The 18,458-nt window shown below is 51.6% G+C and overlaps 1 protein-coding gene across 3 annotated transcripts in view; it reads right to left on the reverse strand.

Moving 5' to 3' along the window:
- Positions 1–208: 208 nt before the first annotated feature.
- Positions 209–18,458, reverse strand: part of SLC12A3 (solute carrier family 12 member 3) — a 37,759-nt gene continuing 19,509 nt past the window's right edge. For 2 of the 3 annotated variants that reach the window (XM_008054112.2, XM_008054111.2), the window contains exons 18-26: positions 17,857–17,963; positions 16,212–16,294; positions 15,005–15,082; positions 14,306–14,407; positions 13,273–13,384; positions 10,838–10,924; positions 8,604–8,739; positions 7,028–7,095; positions 209–529 (exon numbers count right to left, since the gene is read on the reverse strand). In XM_008054112.2, coding sequence (XP_008052303.1) covers positions 388–529; positions 7,028–7,095; positions 8,604–8,739; positions 10,838–10,924; positions 13,273–13,384; positions 14,306–14,407; positions 15,005–15,082; positions 16,212–16,294; positions 17,857–17,963 — 915 coding nt within the window. In that variant the 3' untranslated portion in view covers positions 209–387. Of the gene's footprint in view, positions 530–7,027; positions 7,096–8,603; positions 8,740–10,837; positions 10,925–13,272; positions 13,385–14,305; positions 14,410–15,004; positions 15,083–16,211; positions 16,295–17,856; positions 17,964–18,458 lie in introns of all 3 variants that reach the window. The other variant, XM_008054113.2, reaches the window with a different exon arrangement.

The raw sequence follows: 18,458 nt of genomic DNA on the forward strand, positions 1-18,458 counted from the left end.
GCCCCTGACTGGGAGGAAGGTAGGCACCGCCACCGAAGGTCTGTGGAAACCAGCAAGGTTCATGCCCTGCACTCTCACTCAAACTTGCATACAAATCATCAAAGATCGAGATCTTAATTAAAAGACCAAAAGAACACTTTTAACAGGAAGAGGACACTCCGGAGAATTTTCCCCTGCAGAGCCTTAGACACGCTGTCCAGAGGACACATCCGATGGAAGTGGAGTCCTGCCGAAGTCTGGAAATTTCCTGTCTTTTTCAGCCGGATCATCCCTTGCCACTGCTTAAAGTGCCACAAAACGTGCACCTTGAGGACTGAGGACAGGAGCGTTGTGTTCCAGCTCTTCCCCTGCCCCCTCGGCCTCAGGCAGGGATGGCCAGGCCTGGAGTTACTGGCAGTAAAAGGTGAGCACGTTTTCCTGGTTTCCCCGGATCAGGATGACCGGAGGTCTGAGGTCCTGGGACAGGGTCTCCAGCCAGGCCATGTACAGCGAGCTCGGGCACTTCCCCTTCCTCCCTATGGGTAAGGTGCTGCAAGGCAGGAAGGGGTGGACAGGAGGTTGCCGAGGGGCCTTCCCACATGGCCCAGCTCACAGCCTGTTTTCTGAACATCAAGTCTGTTCACTGTCCTTTCAGAGTGCCTTCTCACCCACCCAAAGAATGTCCTCTCGTTTTCCTTAAAAGCATGAGTCGAAATGGGCCTTCAGTCATGATGTGTTGCTATACAAAGCGCAGCCTGCAGACACCACGTGATCCAGTCCTTGCTAACCCCCCCAGTCTCACCTCCTACGAGGCCTTGCTCTCATCCCCAAGCCACATGGCTTTCTTTCCAGTCCTAAAAACATGCCAAACTTGCTCCTGCCTCAGGGCCTTTGCACTTGATATTCCCTCTACTGGGAAGGGAGTGGTCCCCGCTCTTCACCCAGTGAGCTCCTTTAAGTCACTCAGCTCTCTGCTCGAGTACATATCTTTCTCTGGTCACTCTCCCCAGAGCTTGCCACCTTTACATATCACCCCATTGTATTGTCTTCACAGTCCTTCGCAATCTCAAAAGCATCTTTGGGTTTGTTTGTGTCCCTTTTCCCCCACTAGAAATCATTCACAAGCAAGCTGGGTCTGTCTTGTTCGCCCCACTTTTCTCTGAGCCTGGGACACAGTTTGATACAGTCAAGCTCAGTATATATTTGTTAAATGGATGACCCCACCCCATAGGGCCACTGAATCATGCCAGGCTTGCTTCTCCAGCCACACCCTGCCCATAGCCATAACAACATGATACAGTCATGTAACTCAGCTGTGTCCTTGTCCTGCTTTCTACCCGCTCGAGGCCCTGGGAGCAGGAGAGGGCCCCTTGTCCTAGTTGTGCAATGCTGTGCAAATAATGAGATGCCCTGGGAATGCAGCTTAGTCGTGTTTTCCCAGCGATTTCGGGAAGTGACTTTCCTACTATCTTGAGAATTCCAAAAATGCATCAGGATGGCCACAGCTGCCCAGCAGCAGCTCACAGATCCAGCCGGTGCCGTGTGAAGTTGCGGCACCAGCACCTTACAGGAGTCTCAAAATATACCCACAGCCGTTATTTCATCAGCACCTCGAAACAGCCCTGAGGAGTGGGCGGGATGGCTGCATGCCCTCCTTCATAGCTGGGGGAACCGGGAGGGAGGAGGCTGCGGGCAGGACTGGGGTCTGAGCACAAGCTCTGGCCTCAGAGTCCTGGCCTTGCCACGTTCTCAGCCATGTGAGCTTTGCAAAGTGCCCCACCGCCCCAGTCTCCGTTTTCTCCTCCCTAAAGTGAGAACGCAGGTGTCTCCCTCACAGGATGTTTGTGAGCCCCAAAGAAGATAACACATACACAGGGCACAGTGCCCGCGACAGAGGAAGCATGTGGTTGCGCCTGCTGCTCTTATCAGCACCACTTATTATTGGCCAGCATGTGCTGAACAAGCCAGCGCTGGCAGGGCTGGAACCTGGGATCTTCGTACCCCAGCTACCTCTGCTTACTGCAACTGCCCACTCCTCGGAGAAGGCTGAGAAGAGTAATTGGGATCCCCAAACAGCTGCCTCATACCTGAAATTCCATCAGCAAAGCTTTCACTTGGGAACCTCTACTTTCCTTTAAAAAAAACTAGGTCCTGGCCGGTAATCCCAGCACTCTGGGAAGTCAAGGAGGGAGGATCACTTGAATCCAGGAATTGGAGGCTGCAGTGAGCTATGATTGTGCCACTGCACTCCAGTCTGGGTGACAGATTAAGACTCTGTCTCTTTTTTCTAAAAAAGAGGGGCACACCTCATCAACAAGGGTGCCTGCATAATGAACATTTGTATACCTAACCCTGAATTGTACCCCACATCTTTAAAATAAAATAAAAATAAAAATAAAGGTCCCCAAAATGGGAGAAGGCTGACGGGGACAAAGGTATTTCATTAAGCTGTTGCTATCCCAGTTCAGATGGGCTTAGTGACTTTGGGGGTGAGGGGTAAGGGGCACGGGAATATTGAAACCAAACTCTTCTGATTTAACAGTTATGCCAGAGGCAGAAAACACCATCTGGGAAACACTACATTGTTTTCAGGGACTGAATTAGGAAACTTCAAAGGCCTCCAGGGAACTAGTGCCTGCATTATCAGGGGCGTGGACACCCATCCCTCCTCAGTGTACTTTCAAGCTTCAGCATGAAGTTCTCTCCCCCAGCAGAGCCTGTCCACCTGTCCAAGAGACAGCTGCCTTCAAACTCCCTTCCCCACCCACATCAACCAATGGCATGCTCTATTCCTGCTCACAGGATGTGCACGACTTAAGCTACGAATCTTTGAAAATAAAGCCTCTCCAGAACAAAGGAACTTTTTGTTCAGAATTGCATCTCTTAGCCACAAAGAAAGGCAACCTTAGATCTAACCTCAATGCAAAATGATAGCCCTGAGTTGGAACCACAGTCCCAGGCTTCAAGATCCAATCCTCATTTCCCATCTGTGAAAGCCTAGCCAAGTCACTTAACTCCTCTGAGGCCGTTTCCTCATCTCTAAAATGCAAGTGGGGACTGGGGGAATTAAAATAGAGTTTTAAAAATTCATAAGGTCTGATACCTTGTGTATCAGAGAGGCTCAGTCAATAAAATGCAGTATTGCTTGAGCCCAGGAGTTCGAGACCAGCTTAGGCAACATAGCAAGACCTTGTCGCCACAAAAATTAAAAAAAAAAAAAAAATAGCTGAGCATGGTGGCATGCATCTATAATTCCAGTTACTTGGGAGGCAGAGGCAGAAGGATAGCCTGAGCCCGGGAGGTAGAGGCCGCAGTGAGCCGTGGTCATACCACTGCACTCCAGCCTGGGCAACACAGTGAGACCCTAACACACACACACACACACACACACACACACACACACACACACACACACACACGCAATGTTGATTACTGCTATTTTGATGATTGCTGTTTGACTTTAAAGAGTGTCTTTATAGAACAAAGGGGTGTCTGGACCCAACAGGAAGGAATTGTTAGTCTAGTCAGAAGTTATGGGCCTGTTTCCAAGGCTAGTTTCTCAGCTGTGCTGAGTTTAAACCTGCTGATGAGTAGATGGCAAACAACCAAGTGCTGCCTGAAACTGAATCTAGAAAAGGGTCCAACACACTCTCCGGAATGCTAGACAGTATTGCTTTGTCATTTCACTGAGACCTGAGAGATGTTTTCCTTCCTTAGCATTTCTGGGCTATACCCCAGATCCTGATTGGGAAGGAATTGAGAAGTTACACTCTCGCCAGGTTCCTGGAGCTTCTGATGAAGTTGACCCTCCAACCCAACTTTTAGAAATACCGGGCCCATCTCCAGGCTGGAGATGAGTAATGCAAGTTCGCAGCTGCTTTGTCCTCCCAGTGGAGTGGGCCCAGCAGCCGGGGTCTCTCTGGGCAACAGTTGTAGCTGTGGGCATGGGCTGGGACACTGTGGGCAGGCATCTTCTCTAAGCCCACTGGATTCATGATTATTTCTATCAGCTAATCCCACAAAGGCTGAGGGTGGGGGGATTTGTTTTCCCTATGAGTTGGGGAAGGGAGATGCCAATAACTGGCCACCTCCCAGGATGAAATTCCTCATCTTGTGGTTTGAGAGATTGAATCATCATAATGACAAATAGACTTTGAATCACAGAATGGTAGCATAAAAGAATCTTGGAAATACTCTTGTTTCACTCTTTATAATTAGAGAAACTGAGAGAAGAGAGAGGTGGGGTTACTTACCCAAGGCCCCACACTGGGCTAATAGCAAAGACAAAATGCACATCTGCTTCTCTGAACTGAAGCAGCACTCACTAAGCCGTGGTTTGGCACACACATGCACACCTGTGCACACATACCGGGCACCACACCCAAGAAAAAGCTGGGAGCCAACCCAGGATGAAGCTGCTTCCATGGTCTTATACTCAGATCCAGTCCTCACCCTGGGCCAACCTTGCCCCAGGAATATTGGCCAGAGGCTTGGAGATAAGCCCATCCCCATTCCTTATCACGGCTCTCATCCCAAGGAAACATACAGAACTTTTCTTGTACAAAAAAGTTTGTCCCCAAGTCCCCAGGAGGCACAGTTTCAGGCACAGCCAGCTTCTTGGGTGTGCAGCCTGTGCCCTGTGCTCAGAAGGGCCCACACCTGGTTTAATGCTCTGTTGTCCTGGGGAAGGACTGACAACGGGTTGTCAGACCTCTGTGCTCTCATGCTTATCTGCTGAAAAGAATGACACCCACTCTGCATAGGACATTAGTGGTCATGATGAATCCTGTCTGTTCTGCTGTCTGCTGTCACGTAGGAAGTGACTGGGAAGAATGAAAACTTAGCAAGTCATAACCATTTATGGTCTGAATATGTGTGTCTTCCCTCAAATCACATGGGGAGATCTTGAACCCTGGGGCAAGGGTATTAGGAGATGGGGTCTTTGGGAGATGATTAGGTCATAGGTGTGGAGCCCTCATGAATGGGCTTGGTGCTTTTATAACAGAGGCCCAGAGAGTTCCCTGGCTCCTGCCACATGAATACACAGAGAGAAGGCCCATGGATGAACCAGGAAACAGGTCCTCATCAGACTCTGAACTTGCTGATGCTTTGATCTTGGACTTCCCAACTCCAGAGCTGTCAGAAATACATTTCTGTTGTTTATAAGTCATCCATTTTGTGGTTTTTTGTTATACAAGCCTGAACAGACTAAGACACGACTCCTGAACCCTGCCTGAGGGTATGGGAATACAGTCTGAGCATTATCCAAGCATGTTTCTAATAGCCTGAACTACTCTTCTGCTGACCAAACTCTGCTAGTTGTTAGAAGCACACGTTTTACTTCTGTCCTGTCAAGGAAGAGTAACTGATGCTGGTGTCTTTTGAATCCTCTGGGCATCTTAAGACAGAAGGGCCAGAAGCCTCCCTGTCAGATCTCCAGGCTGGCTGCTCAGCTCTTGCTATTGGGTAACACCCAGGAGGGTGCACGTCCTCGGGCTTTATCTAATTATCTGCCTGAAGACACTTCTGGTCTGACCCCATTGGCCATTTTGATCTTCTCAAAGGGACCCTTTCACCACCTAAGAGGAGCATTACACTCTCTTTAAAGAGGGTGTTGCAGACATAGCAGAGAGGCCTTACGCAGCCCCTAATCCTTGAGCAATTGAAATGCTGGAAAGATAAGGTCTGAGTTGCTTTTCTCACTCTCCTAGGGCAACTTTCATAACTCCAATGTCCTTTAGATCCTGGCAGCATCTGCAGTCCTGGTCGGAGGGTGACAAGTCTGGGATGGATCATATCTCCACAGTCTTGGATCCCTTCACTCTGGGCCCATATTCCAGTGACAGTGTATGGGGCGGGATTTGAGGACCTTCTCTCCAGAGCACAGCAAGCTTGATGAGGCGCTTACTGCTCACAATATTGTATCTGCGGCCGCTCTCCAAGAGAGAACACATTTACAGTCCAAACACATGAATGTTGAAAAATAATATGCTAAAGGTACACACTCACAGCAACTGTGTATAGCAATAATCACCCGTGATTAACTGTGTTTGACCTCTGAAGGTACACACTCACAGCAACTGTGTATAGCAATAATCACCCGTGATTAACTGTGTTTGACCTCTGCCTCTCCTCCCTCCTACCAGCATGAAACTATTTAAAAAACAAATTCCATGTATCCTACATGAAAATGTAAGGGAGATTGCTTTGAAAACAAGGACCCCCATCTTGACATTCTTAATATTTTTTGAGCAAGAGGCTCCATGTTTCCCTTTTGTCTCAGGACTTGCAAATTGTGTAGCTGGTTCTGGCTTTGGGGTATGAAAAAACTGTTTCCGCAGTCTTTTGGTTGTCCTGTGGGATTCCCTGGCAGTTGGCCCCCGGAAATGTGAGAAAGGCCAGTTACCTGACTTGACAGAGACCTCTTCCCTCTGAGCTGGAGACTCACAGGGCTTGGCTGATCATGCTCTTCCTACTGGCCTCTGAGGGAGCAGGGCCACATGGAGACCCTCTCTGTACCACTATCCTCTTCCACTCCACCTTCCACTTGCTCAGCCCTGGCTAACACCCCCCAGGGACAACTCAGAACTGGACATGGGGCCGATAGGAACAGAGGGGCTGGGCAGGTCTCTTTTTCTGTTGCCCAGGATTGGCACCAACGTCAGTTGGGGATGGCCGATGGCCAAAGACAGCTGGCAGGATGATTCCCAAACAACCAGGAATCTATTTCCTTCTGGAATGAGCTTTGCCAAGCAGAGTTTGGTGGGAAGAGGAAGCCAGAAGGGAGAAGCCATGGAAAGAGGCAGTCACGGATGTCTGGAGCACACGTGGCCTTAGACCTCTGCCCACTGGCACTCAAGTGTGGGGCAGACACAGGCCCAGCCTCATGCTAAGAATCTACCAGCACTGTGTTTGCAGGGGCTTTGGGCCCTTTGGTCCCCTGGGGAAAGACTTGGGTCCTCAGCACTTTCCACCTGCTGAGCCCCTTCAGACACCTGACCCATGACCCCAGGCAGGCTTGTCCTCCCACCAGCCAGGTGCTACTTACATGACAACGAGGGCAGCGTCCCGGGAATAATCCAGCAGAATCTCATTCAGCCTCACCTGCCGAAGGGACTGGGGTGGAAAAGCCAAGTCACTTTCTTTCCACATCCTCCAGAGCAGCTGGCCCCGCGCCAAGCCCATGGACCTCTTTTAACATTTCCAACTGAATACATGACTTAACCCCCCTACGTGATTATAGGCTCCCTGCCTCTGTGAAGGAGGGGCCCTCCTAGTCACTGAGTCAAGCTGACCTCCTTCAAAGAGTCTTCCTTGGTTTTCCTTGTGTGACTTTATTACCATAACCAGCGGAACGGAGGGACGAGAGAACACTTTTCTGGGCTCGGATCACAGCCCTGACATTTCGTAGCAGAGAGAACCTGAGCAAGTCACACTCCCTCCCTGAGCTTCACTGTCTTCATCTGTAAAATGAGTTTGGTTATACCCTCCCCAGGGGAGTGTGGGAGGATCAGATGAGACAACCTGTGCAAAGGCACCAGGTAGAGGGCCTGGTACGTGGAAGATGCTCCAGCAAAGGCAAGTGACTGGTCCACGTCCTGTGTAACAGAACATGGGAGGGCCTCCTTGGCACACTGTACTTTGTTCCACATTTTCCAAAGAACCAGATGGCTGTCAGAGCCCTTTGGGGCAGGTTGACAGATAGGGAATTCCCCAAAGTGAGTATGGGACTGGGCTGTAGCAGAGACTCCTTCAAACCCCAAGGCCTGTCTCCAGATTATTCAGAAGTGACTAATGCTCATGATCTGATAGTGGATGAACACCCCATTGTAGAGAACAGAAAACTGAGGGTAAGTGACTTATACTTGCTGACGCTGCAGACATTTGGGACAGACAGTTCAGTGTTGTGGGAACTGTGCTGAGTGTTGTAGGATACTTAGCAGTATCCCAGGCCTCTAGGCACTACACAACAGTAGCAACACCCACTCCTGTTGCCAAATGCCCCCCTGGAGGAGAACCCCTGACACAGGGAGCCTCCGCTCCCTCCCAGCCCCCACCAGAGCTCACCCCACCTTGATAAGGCCACAGCAGCCATTCGAAGAAGCATTTCACAATTCCTCCAGGCAACACAAGCACACCCTCTCTCCCAGCCCTGAGAGTCCTCAAGGGGCTGTCTGAGAAGGGACTGCCTCGGCTTTAGACTGTGTCTGGGGCAGGGTCCACGGACTGGGGAGAAGGACAGGCAGCTTTGCTGGCCCACAGGACACAGTGTACCTTGACCCTCCCCCACATGTCTTACAAACCCCTTCCACCAAGCATAGAGGAATGGGGAAGACAGGGAGAAGGACCTCAGGCAGCCCACACCCACTGCCAGGAGCCATTAGGGATGGGCAGGAGGACCGGGATCTCAAACCAAGGGTGGTGCTGGGTTCCGAGTCTGGGTTACCTGCCAGCCAGCCCAAGTGACTGTGGCCTGAGAAGACCTCAGGGGCAGGAGGCAAAAGCAGGGCAGAGGGTTAAGGGGAGGGGACTCAGGGAGCTCAGGACACAGGGGACACACGGCCCTGATCCGGTGGTGTGTGTCACTCCCACCCCCACCTCAGCAAGGCCTGCCTCTTCTGCACCTTGATCCTGTTCTTGTGAATCTCCTCATCCGAGATCTTCCAGGGGCAGTCCCGCCTCATCTCGGCAACAGTGGCCTCATCCTTGAAGCCATCATTCAGGCGGAAGGGCGCGATCATGTCCTCAAACCGCTTGGTGCTAGGGATGAGACAGCAGGTGAGGCAGGGAGATATGCCCCCGTCTGGGTGGGAGCTGGGGGTGGATGCCACAGGGACATGGTTTTCAGGCTGAAGGCCAAAGCAGGCTGCCATTTACATCAGAGTGGCTTCCGCGTGAATTCAGCTCTGATGCTCTAGTGCTCAACCGAATTTGCACAAATCGTCCACAACCACTGACCTGTGATCCGCCCTCCACCTACCTGTCTGAAGGATGTACTGAGCACAATTCTGGACCAGGCCCCATGCTACCCAACAGTGAACCAATTGGATGGTACCCCCTCTCCTATCCTCATGGAGTTCATGGTCCACTCAGTGACAAGCAATAGGCAAATCAATAAGAAGAAGAAGTTCATGAAGGGACAGACCTAGTGCTGGGGCAGAGAATAGCATGAGTAGGGGTGGGCTTTTGGGGACCTGAAGGAAGTCTGTCCTTCTGAACTAGCTATGCACAGGACAGGGAGTACTGGAGCAAACTGAAATGAAGGTGCAAAGGCCCTGAGGCAGAAGCGTGTTTGGCCAGTGTGAGGAGCATAAATGAACCTGTGTGGTGTGACTGGAGCCAGGCAAGTGCAGGGGAGAGTGAGAGGAGGTGAGGACAAGCGGGCAGTGAGGGCCCAGTCGGGCAGGGCTAGACAGGAAGCTGCTGGGATCAGGGGTTGTGTGATCTGACTCCCATCACTAAAGACAGAGATTTCGGGCTGGGCAGCATTAAGACCGTGCCATCAGAGGCCACACACTGGATAAGCTCACCTGGGCCAGAGTAAAGGGAGAGAAGAGGGCCTGGAGCTGAACCCCAAGGGTGCCAGTGAGTGCAAGTCAGGCCAAGGAGGAAGATTCAGCAAAAGAAACTAGAAGAAGGACCCCTGAGGTGAGAGGAACCCAAGGAGAGGGTGTCTTGGCAGCCAAAAGAAGGAGCTGTCTCAAGAAGGGATCCTGTGTCGAGCTCAGCCGAGAGGTAGGGAGGGAGGAAGACAGAAGAGGGCTCTGTGGACTAGATGACACGGCAGTCACAAATGATGCTGGAGTGGTCTCAGACAGAGGGGCAGTGGAGGGGGGCGGGGATCAGGCTGGTGTGAGCTGGGGGAAGAAGAGAGAGGAGGTGGGTGACAGGGCAAACATCTTGGAGTGTGGCTGTGCAGGGGAGGAGAGAAATAAATTGTCCAGGAGCTGAGGCAGAGGAAGGGGATTTTAAAGACCAGATGCTAGATGGGGCCTGTATGCTGCTCCTGCCATCCTGTGTACTTAGGGGGCCCTGCCCTGTCCCTCTCTGGCTACCAAGGCCTTTTTCAAGGCTTTGTTCCTCCACCAACAGAGATGGCCCAATTCCCTTTGGCATCTTGGTCTGTCTCTCTAGCATCCAGGCTGCCTTTGGCTTCCTCCAGCCTGAACTTACGCTAGGGGGAGCTGAGCTGTAAAGTCCTCCTCTATGCCCCTTGCAGCACCAGACATAGCCCCTAGTAGATGGTGGGAGTCAGTTATCCTTCACTATTAAATAGTTCCTTTCCCCTTGTCTTGATTTCCTTCCCCGTCCAGGTTGCAGCTCTGAGATGCAGAGAAAACTTAGGGCTGGGGGTCAGGAGGAACCTTACTTTATTGAAGAGATCAAGTCCTGAAAACTCCATACAGACTGACATATGCAAATCCTATTTGTAAATGTCTTAGGTGAAGCATATGAAGTTGGGTCATTTGGAAAGCACATCCCTTCTGGTCCTAGAAGGGATTCATAGTCCCTACTACAACTTTGCATAGGGTTTCCTTAAAGTCTGCACACTTGCCCTACATGGAAGGAGGAGGGAAGTCCTTGCCAGATCACTCAACATCTTCCCCACTCCAAGCGCCGATGTGTTAACATGATGTCAGAGGCTGCAACTGCCTTGCCTGGTGGTCCCCTCAGCCTGGAAGGGGACAAGTCCCTGACACAACCCCTGCAGAAGTTGTGCCCTCTGACACATCTGGGTGGAGCTGAGGGGCGAGCCCCTTGTTCTCGGCTCCCCAGGGAGCAAGGGGGTAGCTAGCAGAGAGGTCTCAGGACACGCAACTGACCCTTCTGCATGGAAGCCCCAACACAGAGAACTCACTGCTCAGCGCGAGGCTTCTGGTTGATGTCAGGGAGGATGTGGACTTCGTGGAATCCCAGTCGGAACTTGCTCAGCAGAGAAATGATCCTGGAGGATGGATGGAGACTTTTAAAAATAGATTTATTCATTTGACTAATTTTTATTGAACGCCTGCTCAGTATATAGCAGAGAGCAAAACAGATCAAAGCCTGCCCTCATGGAGCTGACATTCTAACATGGACGTAGGGCAGACAATAAATGAATACCCATAGAGTAGGTCAGATGACAGCAAGTGACATGGAAAAATAATTAGGCAGAATTTCCCAAGTACCTGCTGACCATCTCTATACTGGTGCACCTCAAATTGTAATGTGTCTACGCATCTGCTGGGGAGCTTGTTAGCACACAGATTCTGATTCAGATGACCTGGACTGGGCCTGGGATTCTGCAATTCTAACAAACTCCCAGGGGACATGATGATGCTGGTCCAAGACCACACTTTGAGTAGCCAAGGTCTAAGGGTATGAAAGCTGAAGAAAGAAATGCAGAATGGCCAAGGAAGTAAACACACAAGAACCAAGGATGGAACCAAGACCAAGCAGCAAGCCAGAGGCGCTGACTTTGCACTAACAGGGGAGGGGAAGGCATCTGGGGTTTGTAGCAGGCAGGAAAGACTTCACAGAGGAGGTGGTGATGGATGGTACATGGGGGGTGGATAAGATTGTTATAGGCCAAAGTGTCTTGGGCAGGGGACTGTCCACATTGAAATCACCCAAGGGACCTTCAAATTGATACACCTGCCTGGGCCCTGCCACCTCCCCCATGAGTCAGAATCCCTGGACAGGGCATGGTTTTGGTAATGTCCCAGGTGATTCCAATGCACCCACCTGGTTAGGGACTACTGGGTTGGTGGCTGGCTGGGATGGCAAGGAGCTTGCTGAGGGGAGAAGAGGAAGGCCGGGACAAACCTAAATGACAGGCTGGGCCCCAGCAGTCAAGCTACTGCTGATCTTGAGCTCGGGGAGTGACATCTTGACAGCACAGCTGTCATTCATCTTGGAGTGCAGCAGTGTGGGGGTTGGCAGGCTTGGGCAGAGCCAAGGGAGCAGGCAGCTTAAGCCTGGCCCTGGGGTCATACAGAAAGCAGGTGGTGTGGCTCACCAAGAGTCAGCTGGGAGGCTGAAGAGGAGTTTCCACAACCTTCTCACCAAGGACATACCATCGGCCAATGGTGCCACGGCCTTGGGCTAAACTAAACCTACTGAACCCAGCTTCTATTCCAAGCTGGAACAGGAAACAGATGGGAAAGCTGCCTTCATGGTTTATTTACATTTTGAAAATCGCAGGGAAGCCGGATGCTGCTTTTCCCAAGCAATGCTTGCCTTGGCATTGCTGAGAAGGGACCTTTCAGGGGAGAAGCTCTGTATGGGCGTGAGGACATGGGATTGCTGGGTTGCCCTTAATCATATGGAAGTAACTAGAAGTACTAGGGAGGCATAGGCCATGGGTCCCTTCCTATTCTGGCCCTGGGGTGTCACAGCCAGAACTGTTGTTAACAGCACTAAGACCAAGCAGGGGTTCTTCTCTTTGGCTAATTAATTGCATGACTTTGGGCAGATAACTCCATCCGTCTGCACCTTCTAGCAGACTCCACCCTTCGACCTTGGAACTCAGTTGATCTTGTTCCACAGTAGCAGCGGCCCAGTCCACCTGCTGACTCCTATCAACTCCACACCTGTGTGCCACCTGCCTTGCTGTTCACTTCCTTTTCTGTTTAGATCAACCGACATCCGGATTCGGAGACATTTTGAAGGGATATTTTATATCACAGTTTTAAATAGAAAGCCAGCATCTCTTACAGAGAAAAGAGACCAATGAAACTCACATACATAAACCAGTGGCCCTAAATTCTGGCCAGATGCTGTTACCTGCCAAGCCCACAAGCCCGGACCTGCTCCTCTTGCCTGGCGAGGTGAACATGAGTTTGCAAACGGAAAGACAGGCCAACGCTAAACTAAGGCCTTCTGCACAATCAGCTCCAGAATCGGAGGGGAAGTAAGTCACTTCTCACTTGCTGCCCCACCTCCTGGCCACTAAAGTCACCTCTTGTCTCACCAGAGACTGCATCACACGCTTCAGGGATATCGCCCTGAAAGGTTCAAGACCCCACTCTCTCTCTCAGGGGGAGGGGCCTTCTCTATCCTTCATTTCACACAGGCTTCTCCTGGGGGAGGTTGTGACTTTAACTCTGAACACCCCTCCCTGTCAGAGCAGAGACTAGGGCATTGATGGGAGACAGGGAAGCAGAACAACTGTGACCTGCAGAGTGCGAGTCCTGGACTTTGGGTCCATCCCAGGGCCACCTGGGGCAATGGGGGAGGGTGAGGAGGGGGCAGCCTTGGGGGCACCGAGGTGGCACTTGTCCTGCACGGCTGCTGTGCCAGCCCCCTACTTACGCCTTCCTCTCTTGGTCCATCCTGTTGATCTGGCCCCCGACGAACACCCGGATCTTGCACTTGTTCCACCTCTTCTTGCGGCCAAGGAGATAGGGGATGAGGAGGGTGAGGCCTAGCAGAGAGGGTCCCCATGAGCCAAGAGGAAAACACTCTCAGGAGAAACCTCGTGTGGGTGCTTGCCCCACTCTACTGCACCTACACCCATTCCACTCTCTGGACCTCAGTTTATCCATCTGTAGAATGAACATGTCTGACTGAACCCAAGTTGCCCATGGTGCTCTGCAGGCTGGGGTTTATTTGGCTTGCGTGATGTTTTTCAATAAACAAGCTGGCTTTTGATAACTGGGACTTTCACATGAAAATCGAGATCACTGGCACTTCTTGAAGCTGGAAAATGTGACCAGGGGGAAGGAACCTCGTCCCTCTCTGTTGTCTCTGGACAAGCCCAATGCCGGCAGTCATGTATCTGTGTGTAAACTATGTGTCCGTTTCCTTGCTTACAAAGGGGCTTAATAATAATAGTTCCTACCTGGAGGGCTTCATTAGGTTAACCCATGCAGAGCACTCAGTGTTGGGCATATAGCAAGTGCTCGACCTGTATCAGCTTCATTCACAGGATATATTCCCTTGGAGCAGAGACACTGTTTCTCTATGACTATCATGAGAGTCATGTTTTAAAGAAAAATGGGAGAGAATGTATTTCTCTGTGAAGTAAAGAATAGTCTTACAGCTCCTGGGCACCAGCCCATCTCCCCATTTATGTCATGTGCCTGTGACCTGCAAGGATCATCCAGCCGGAAGGTTCTATCTCATGTTGACTCAGTTCCTCCCTTAAAATGTCCCATTTTATAGCTAAAAAACTGGGGGTCAGGGAGAGGAGCCCAGCCAGGCTCCTTCGAGTTCACTGGGGTGCTCAGGGGACCCTGTCCCCTTTGCTGGGCTCTGGGTCCCACCAGAGGCCTTGACGAGAGCTGGCCAGGAAGGCATGAGAGGAAGACAGCCTAGGGGACAGCTGGCATCCAAGGGCACTGACCTCCATCATCAAAAAGCCAGTAGATATCGATGGTCTTCTTGCCCTGCTCTGATTGGAAGATGGTGCTGGCTTGCTCCTCCCGCACCAGGGTTTGGGGGTCCACTGCAGAAGGGGAGGAGCAGATCAGAGCTGAGCCAGCTGCCCTGTGAGGCAGGCTTGCTGTCCACCCCCATTGTGGCTGTGGCACCTGGAAACACCCTGCTGTGGGTGTGCACCACGCTGGCTGACCAGGGCATCACTAACACCCTTATGAACTCAGGTCCTCAGGCAGTTGCACCAGGAGTCCAGGCTCAGGATATACCCCTACCTTGCTCCCAGCTTCTCTCTTCCAGAATTCTGGTGGGCACTGGGTGTGGGGGGTTCCCAGAGCCTTCTGGGGTAGTTCGTCAGTAGGGAAGCATACTCTGTTCTCTTAAACAGCCATCCCACCCCTCTCTGCTCATAATGTTTAAGGCACATCCAGAGGGACCTTGGCAGGGGCAGGACGTGAACCCCACAGCCCACCAGGCGGTCCCTATACACCCTGATCTTGAGTATTCCATCAGGCCTGACAATCTTGGACACAGGCCAAGCCCCTTCAGTTGCCCAACCCCAGTTACTCAGGCACCGCTTGGTCTGCCCGTGACCAAGTTCCCAGGAGGCCCGCCACTAGCTGCCCCACAGGGCGAGTGCCTTGAGCCTCTGAGTGGGGGCACTGACAAGCGCTGGAGACCGACGGCCTGGCCCCGCTGGCGCTGGCTTCCTTGCTGTCCTCTGCTGGGTCAAACACAGGGTTAACTGCAAAAGAGGGGGCAGCTTTGTTCACAGGCTCTCCTTGCTAGCAGCATAAGTCCTCCTCTCCTCTGGCTCCTCAACACTAGGGAGAAAGTTCAGACTCCTTCCCTGGCCTCCACACCCCACCGCACCTGGCTCTGATCTCCTTCTGACCTGCCTCCTCACACTCCAGCCACGTCGGGCCTGCTCGGCTCCTCCAACAGGCCAAGCTCATTCCCTACTCAGGACCGTGGCAGGGAGGTGCCCCTCGAGCTGGAAACACTCTTCCCCAGGCCTGGCCCCCCTCAGCAGGAGGCCCCCTCCTCAGAGAGGCCTTCCCTGGCCACCACACCCACACTCATTTCCTCAGGACAGTCTCACAACCTGAGGTGACTTATGGGCCCACTTGGGAAGGGTCTGCTCAAGGGTGAGACTCTGTTTTGATCCCTATTGTACCCTCAGTGCTATAGCAGCATCAGTTGGGATGTAGTTACTGCTGTACAAATATTGGTTGCATAAATATTTACAGACCAGTTGCTGTGTGCAGGCACGCCCTCAGTACAGATGAACAGACCTAGCCCCTGCCTGCAGGAGTCCAACCTCCCTGCCACCCCTGCATTGCCCCCATATACTGTCATATATGGCATTTCATTCTCACCTCTAAAGACTTCCAATTCGCAGTCTGCATGGTCACATATGACTTAAACATGTAAACACACCCCGACTCAGGACCCCAGAGACTTTGAGACCAGCATGTCCAGTCCTCACATTCTCTACGTGCATATTTTCATATGTCGGCATCTTGATTGGGTCTCCTCCTTTCCCTCTTGCCCAGTTTCCTCTCTCTAAGAGCCTTGTTCTCCCACCTGGTCATGATTTGGGAGCTCTTAGTTCCAGTCCTGGTTCTGCCTCCAGTTGGAAGCATTACCTTGAACTGGCCACTTCACGTTTATGGGTCTTAGTTTCTCCATTTGGAAACCTAACGGGCCCTCAGGGACCATCAGTGGCTGGTTTTCTGTGAGTCTGCGGCATTTTATGCCTTACTAGTTTTTCTCTCTCTTCCTTCCACCCTTTAAAAAAATGAATTCTAGAACCTTCTGGGGTTCGTTCCAGTTTTTGACAGGGGAGCTGAGCAGGCAGGGAGTGTACTCACCGTGTGCCTGCATCACCTTCGAGACATTGAGTCCCTCACGCATCCTCATGACACACACGCCGTAGTTGAAATCAAAGGCATCACTGGAAAGAGAGGAAGTGGGGTCCAGCTTTTCCCTCAGCTCCCACTGGGAGGTGACCAGATGTCCAGAGTTGGCCCTGTATCCTACCATACCCTTTCTCCTCTCTGGGACTCAGTTGTCCCATCTGTATAATGTGCAGGCAGAACTGGCAAGTCCCCCAGGACTTCTCCAACTCTATGGTCTGTGGCACTATGGATCCTGTGGATTCTGTCTTTGGAGGGAAATCAAGTCAGGCCTATCTTCGAAGGCAGGCCCTGTTCTTCTAATACATTTGGATACTCCCCACAGCCCTGCCCACAGGAGAGTGGTAACTATTATCTCCATTTTATAGATGCAAAAATAGTCTTGGGGAGTAGCTTGCCCATCATCACACATAACTAAGGAAGTGACCGGCTAGGATTATAATTACATAGCTGAGACCATAAACCAAAGGACACACACACAGGAATGGCTTCACTTGTGCAATGGGCTGTTTATAAGGAATGTCTAGAAGAATCTTGCCCCAAAAGTATGTGTCCTGCCTGACTAACACAGTGCCCAAGAGTCTGCTGCTGTGGTTTGAGCCAATGGACTTACCACCGCCCTCCCGGGCCTCTTTGATCACGCCTCTCTGGGACAGGGACCTCTCAGGCACCCACATTTATTTTATTTATTATTTGTTTGCTTGTTTATTTAGAGTCAGAATCCCACTATGTTGTCCAGGTTGGTCTTGAACTCCTGGGCTCAAGCGATCTTCCCGCCTCAGTTTCTCAAAGTGCTGGGATTACAGGCAGGAACCACCAAGCCCAGCCAGGTGCCTGCATTTTGAAGTCTTGAATGTTGGGGCTGGAGGGAACCTGGAGCCAGGCATTCCATCCCCTCCTACTGTAATTCTGTGAGAGGCATCTGAGATGATAGCTCTGAGTCCTATAGCAAGTGAACAGCAGCCCTGGAAGCAGGTCTCAGGCCCTGAACCTCACCCTTGTGTTTTTTAGTGACACTGCACACAACACTGACACTGAAAAGCAACCCAGGTGGGCAAGCTCGACCCTGCACAGCAAGCGCTAAAGAAGAAGGGATTTCAATTCTGAAATCCCCACGGAGTTCAGGACTCGGGGGCCTGGTTTCCTTTCCCTGCTCAGAGGTACCACCTGAGAGCTCTTGAGCAGGCTACTTGTGGCCTTCTGAAGCCCATAGGAGAACATAAGGTTTTCATTAAAACGCTACATTTTCAGCTACTCTGAAAAAGTAAAAGATCTGGCAGCACTGGGCCCACACTTCCACATGGGCACAGTTGACCAGAGCCAAGTAGTAGCTGTTCCCCCAGGTCACCACAGTCTCCACTGCTCTCTATTGTCCCTCGTCCACCCACTCTCTGGTACTTGTCTGATCCCTGCTGACTTTGGTGTCTGTGACCCATAGATCAGGGTGGGTTCCTCTCAGCTTGTTTGTTCCTCAGCTTTGAGTATGTGGACTCAACCCCTTATAGCACCCACTGTTTCCCTTCCACTTCCCGGGGTCCGGGAAACCCCAATGGCCCAAATCAACAGAACTCAGGCCTCTATCCCCTGTGCCCTCACTCACTGGAGGATGCCAATGTAGTCTTCCACGGTGGCTGGGTGAGCCGACTGCCAGTTCTTCTTGAACCCGACCACCAGAATGTTGGGCTTCATCCTCCCAAGACCTGCAGCCTGCCAGGGGTGGGGATGAGGTGGGGGGATCAGTTAGAGGGGTAGGGAAGGGCACCAGGTCTCACGCTCTCAGGGGCTCTGTCCTGGGACTAGGGTGGGGTCTGTCTCAGCTCAGTCACCCTCCCACCCTGTGCTTCAGGGGCTCAGGGGATACGTTGTCCTGTTCGGGGGCCCGCCTGCCTGGACACAGCCCAAAGTTGCCCCCAGGGCTTCTCCAAGCTTGGGCCAAGGGCTTAATCTCCTTAGTTCTGGATCATTCCAGCACCTGCTTTTCTAACAAAGTACTTCACCTCACAAGGGACTTGCATTTGGATGTCAAGCTTAGAGTAGTCTTTGGTCCTCTGACCCACATGTCTCTTATATTTCTTCCTTTTTTATGTTAAATTTTAATTTTAATTTTCAAGGTAAAATTTACATAAAATTAACCATTTTAAAGTACACGATTCAGCAGCATTTAGCACATTTACAGCACCATCACCTCTACCTACTTCCAAA

The sequence above is a fragment of the Carlito syrichta genome, unplaced genomic scaffold, assembly GCF_000164805.1.
Source record: "Carlito syrichta isolate Samal-C Ts95f unplaced genomic scaffold, Tarsius_syrichta-2.0.1 Scaffold289075, whole genome shotgun sequence".
Taxonomy (NCBI): domain Eukaryota; kingdom Metazoa; phylum Chordata; class Mammalia; order Primates; family Tarsiidae; genus Carlito; species Carlito syrichta.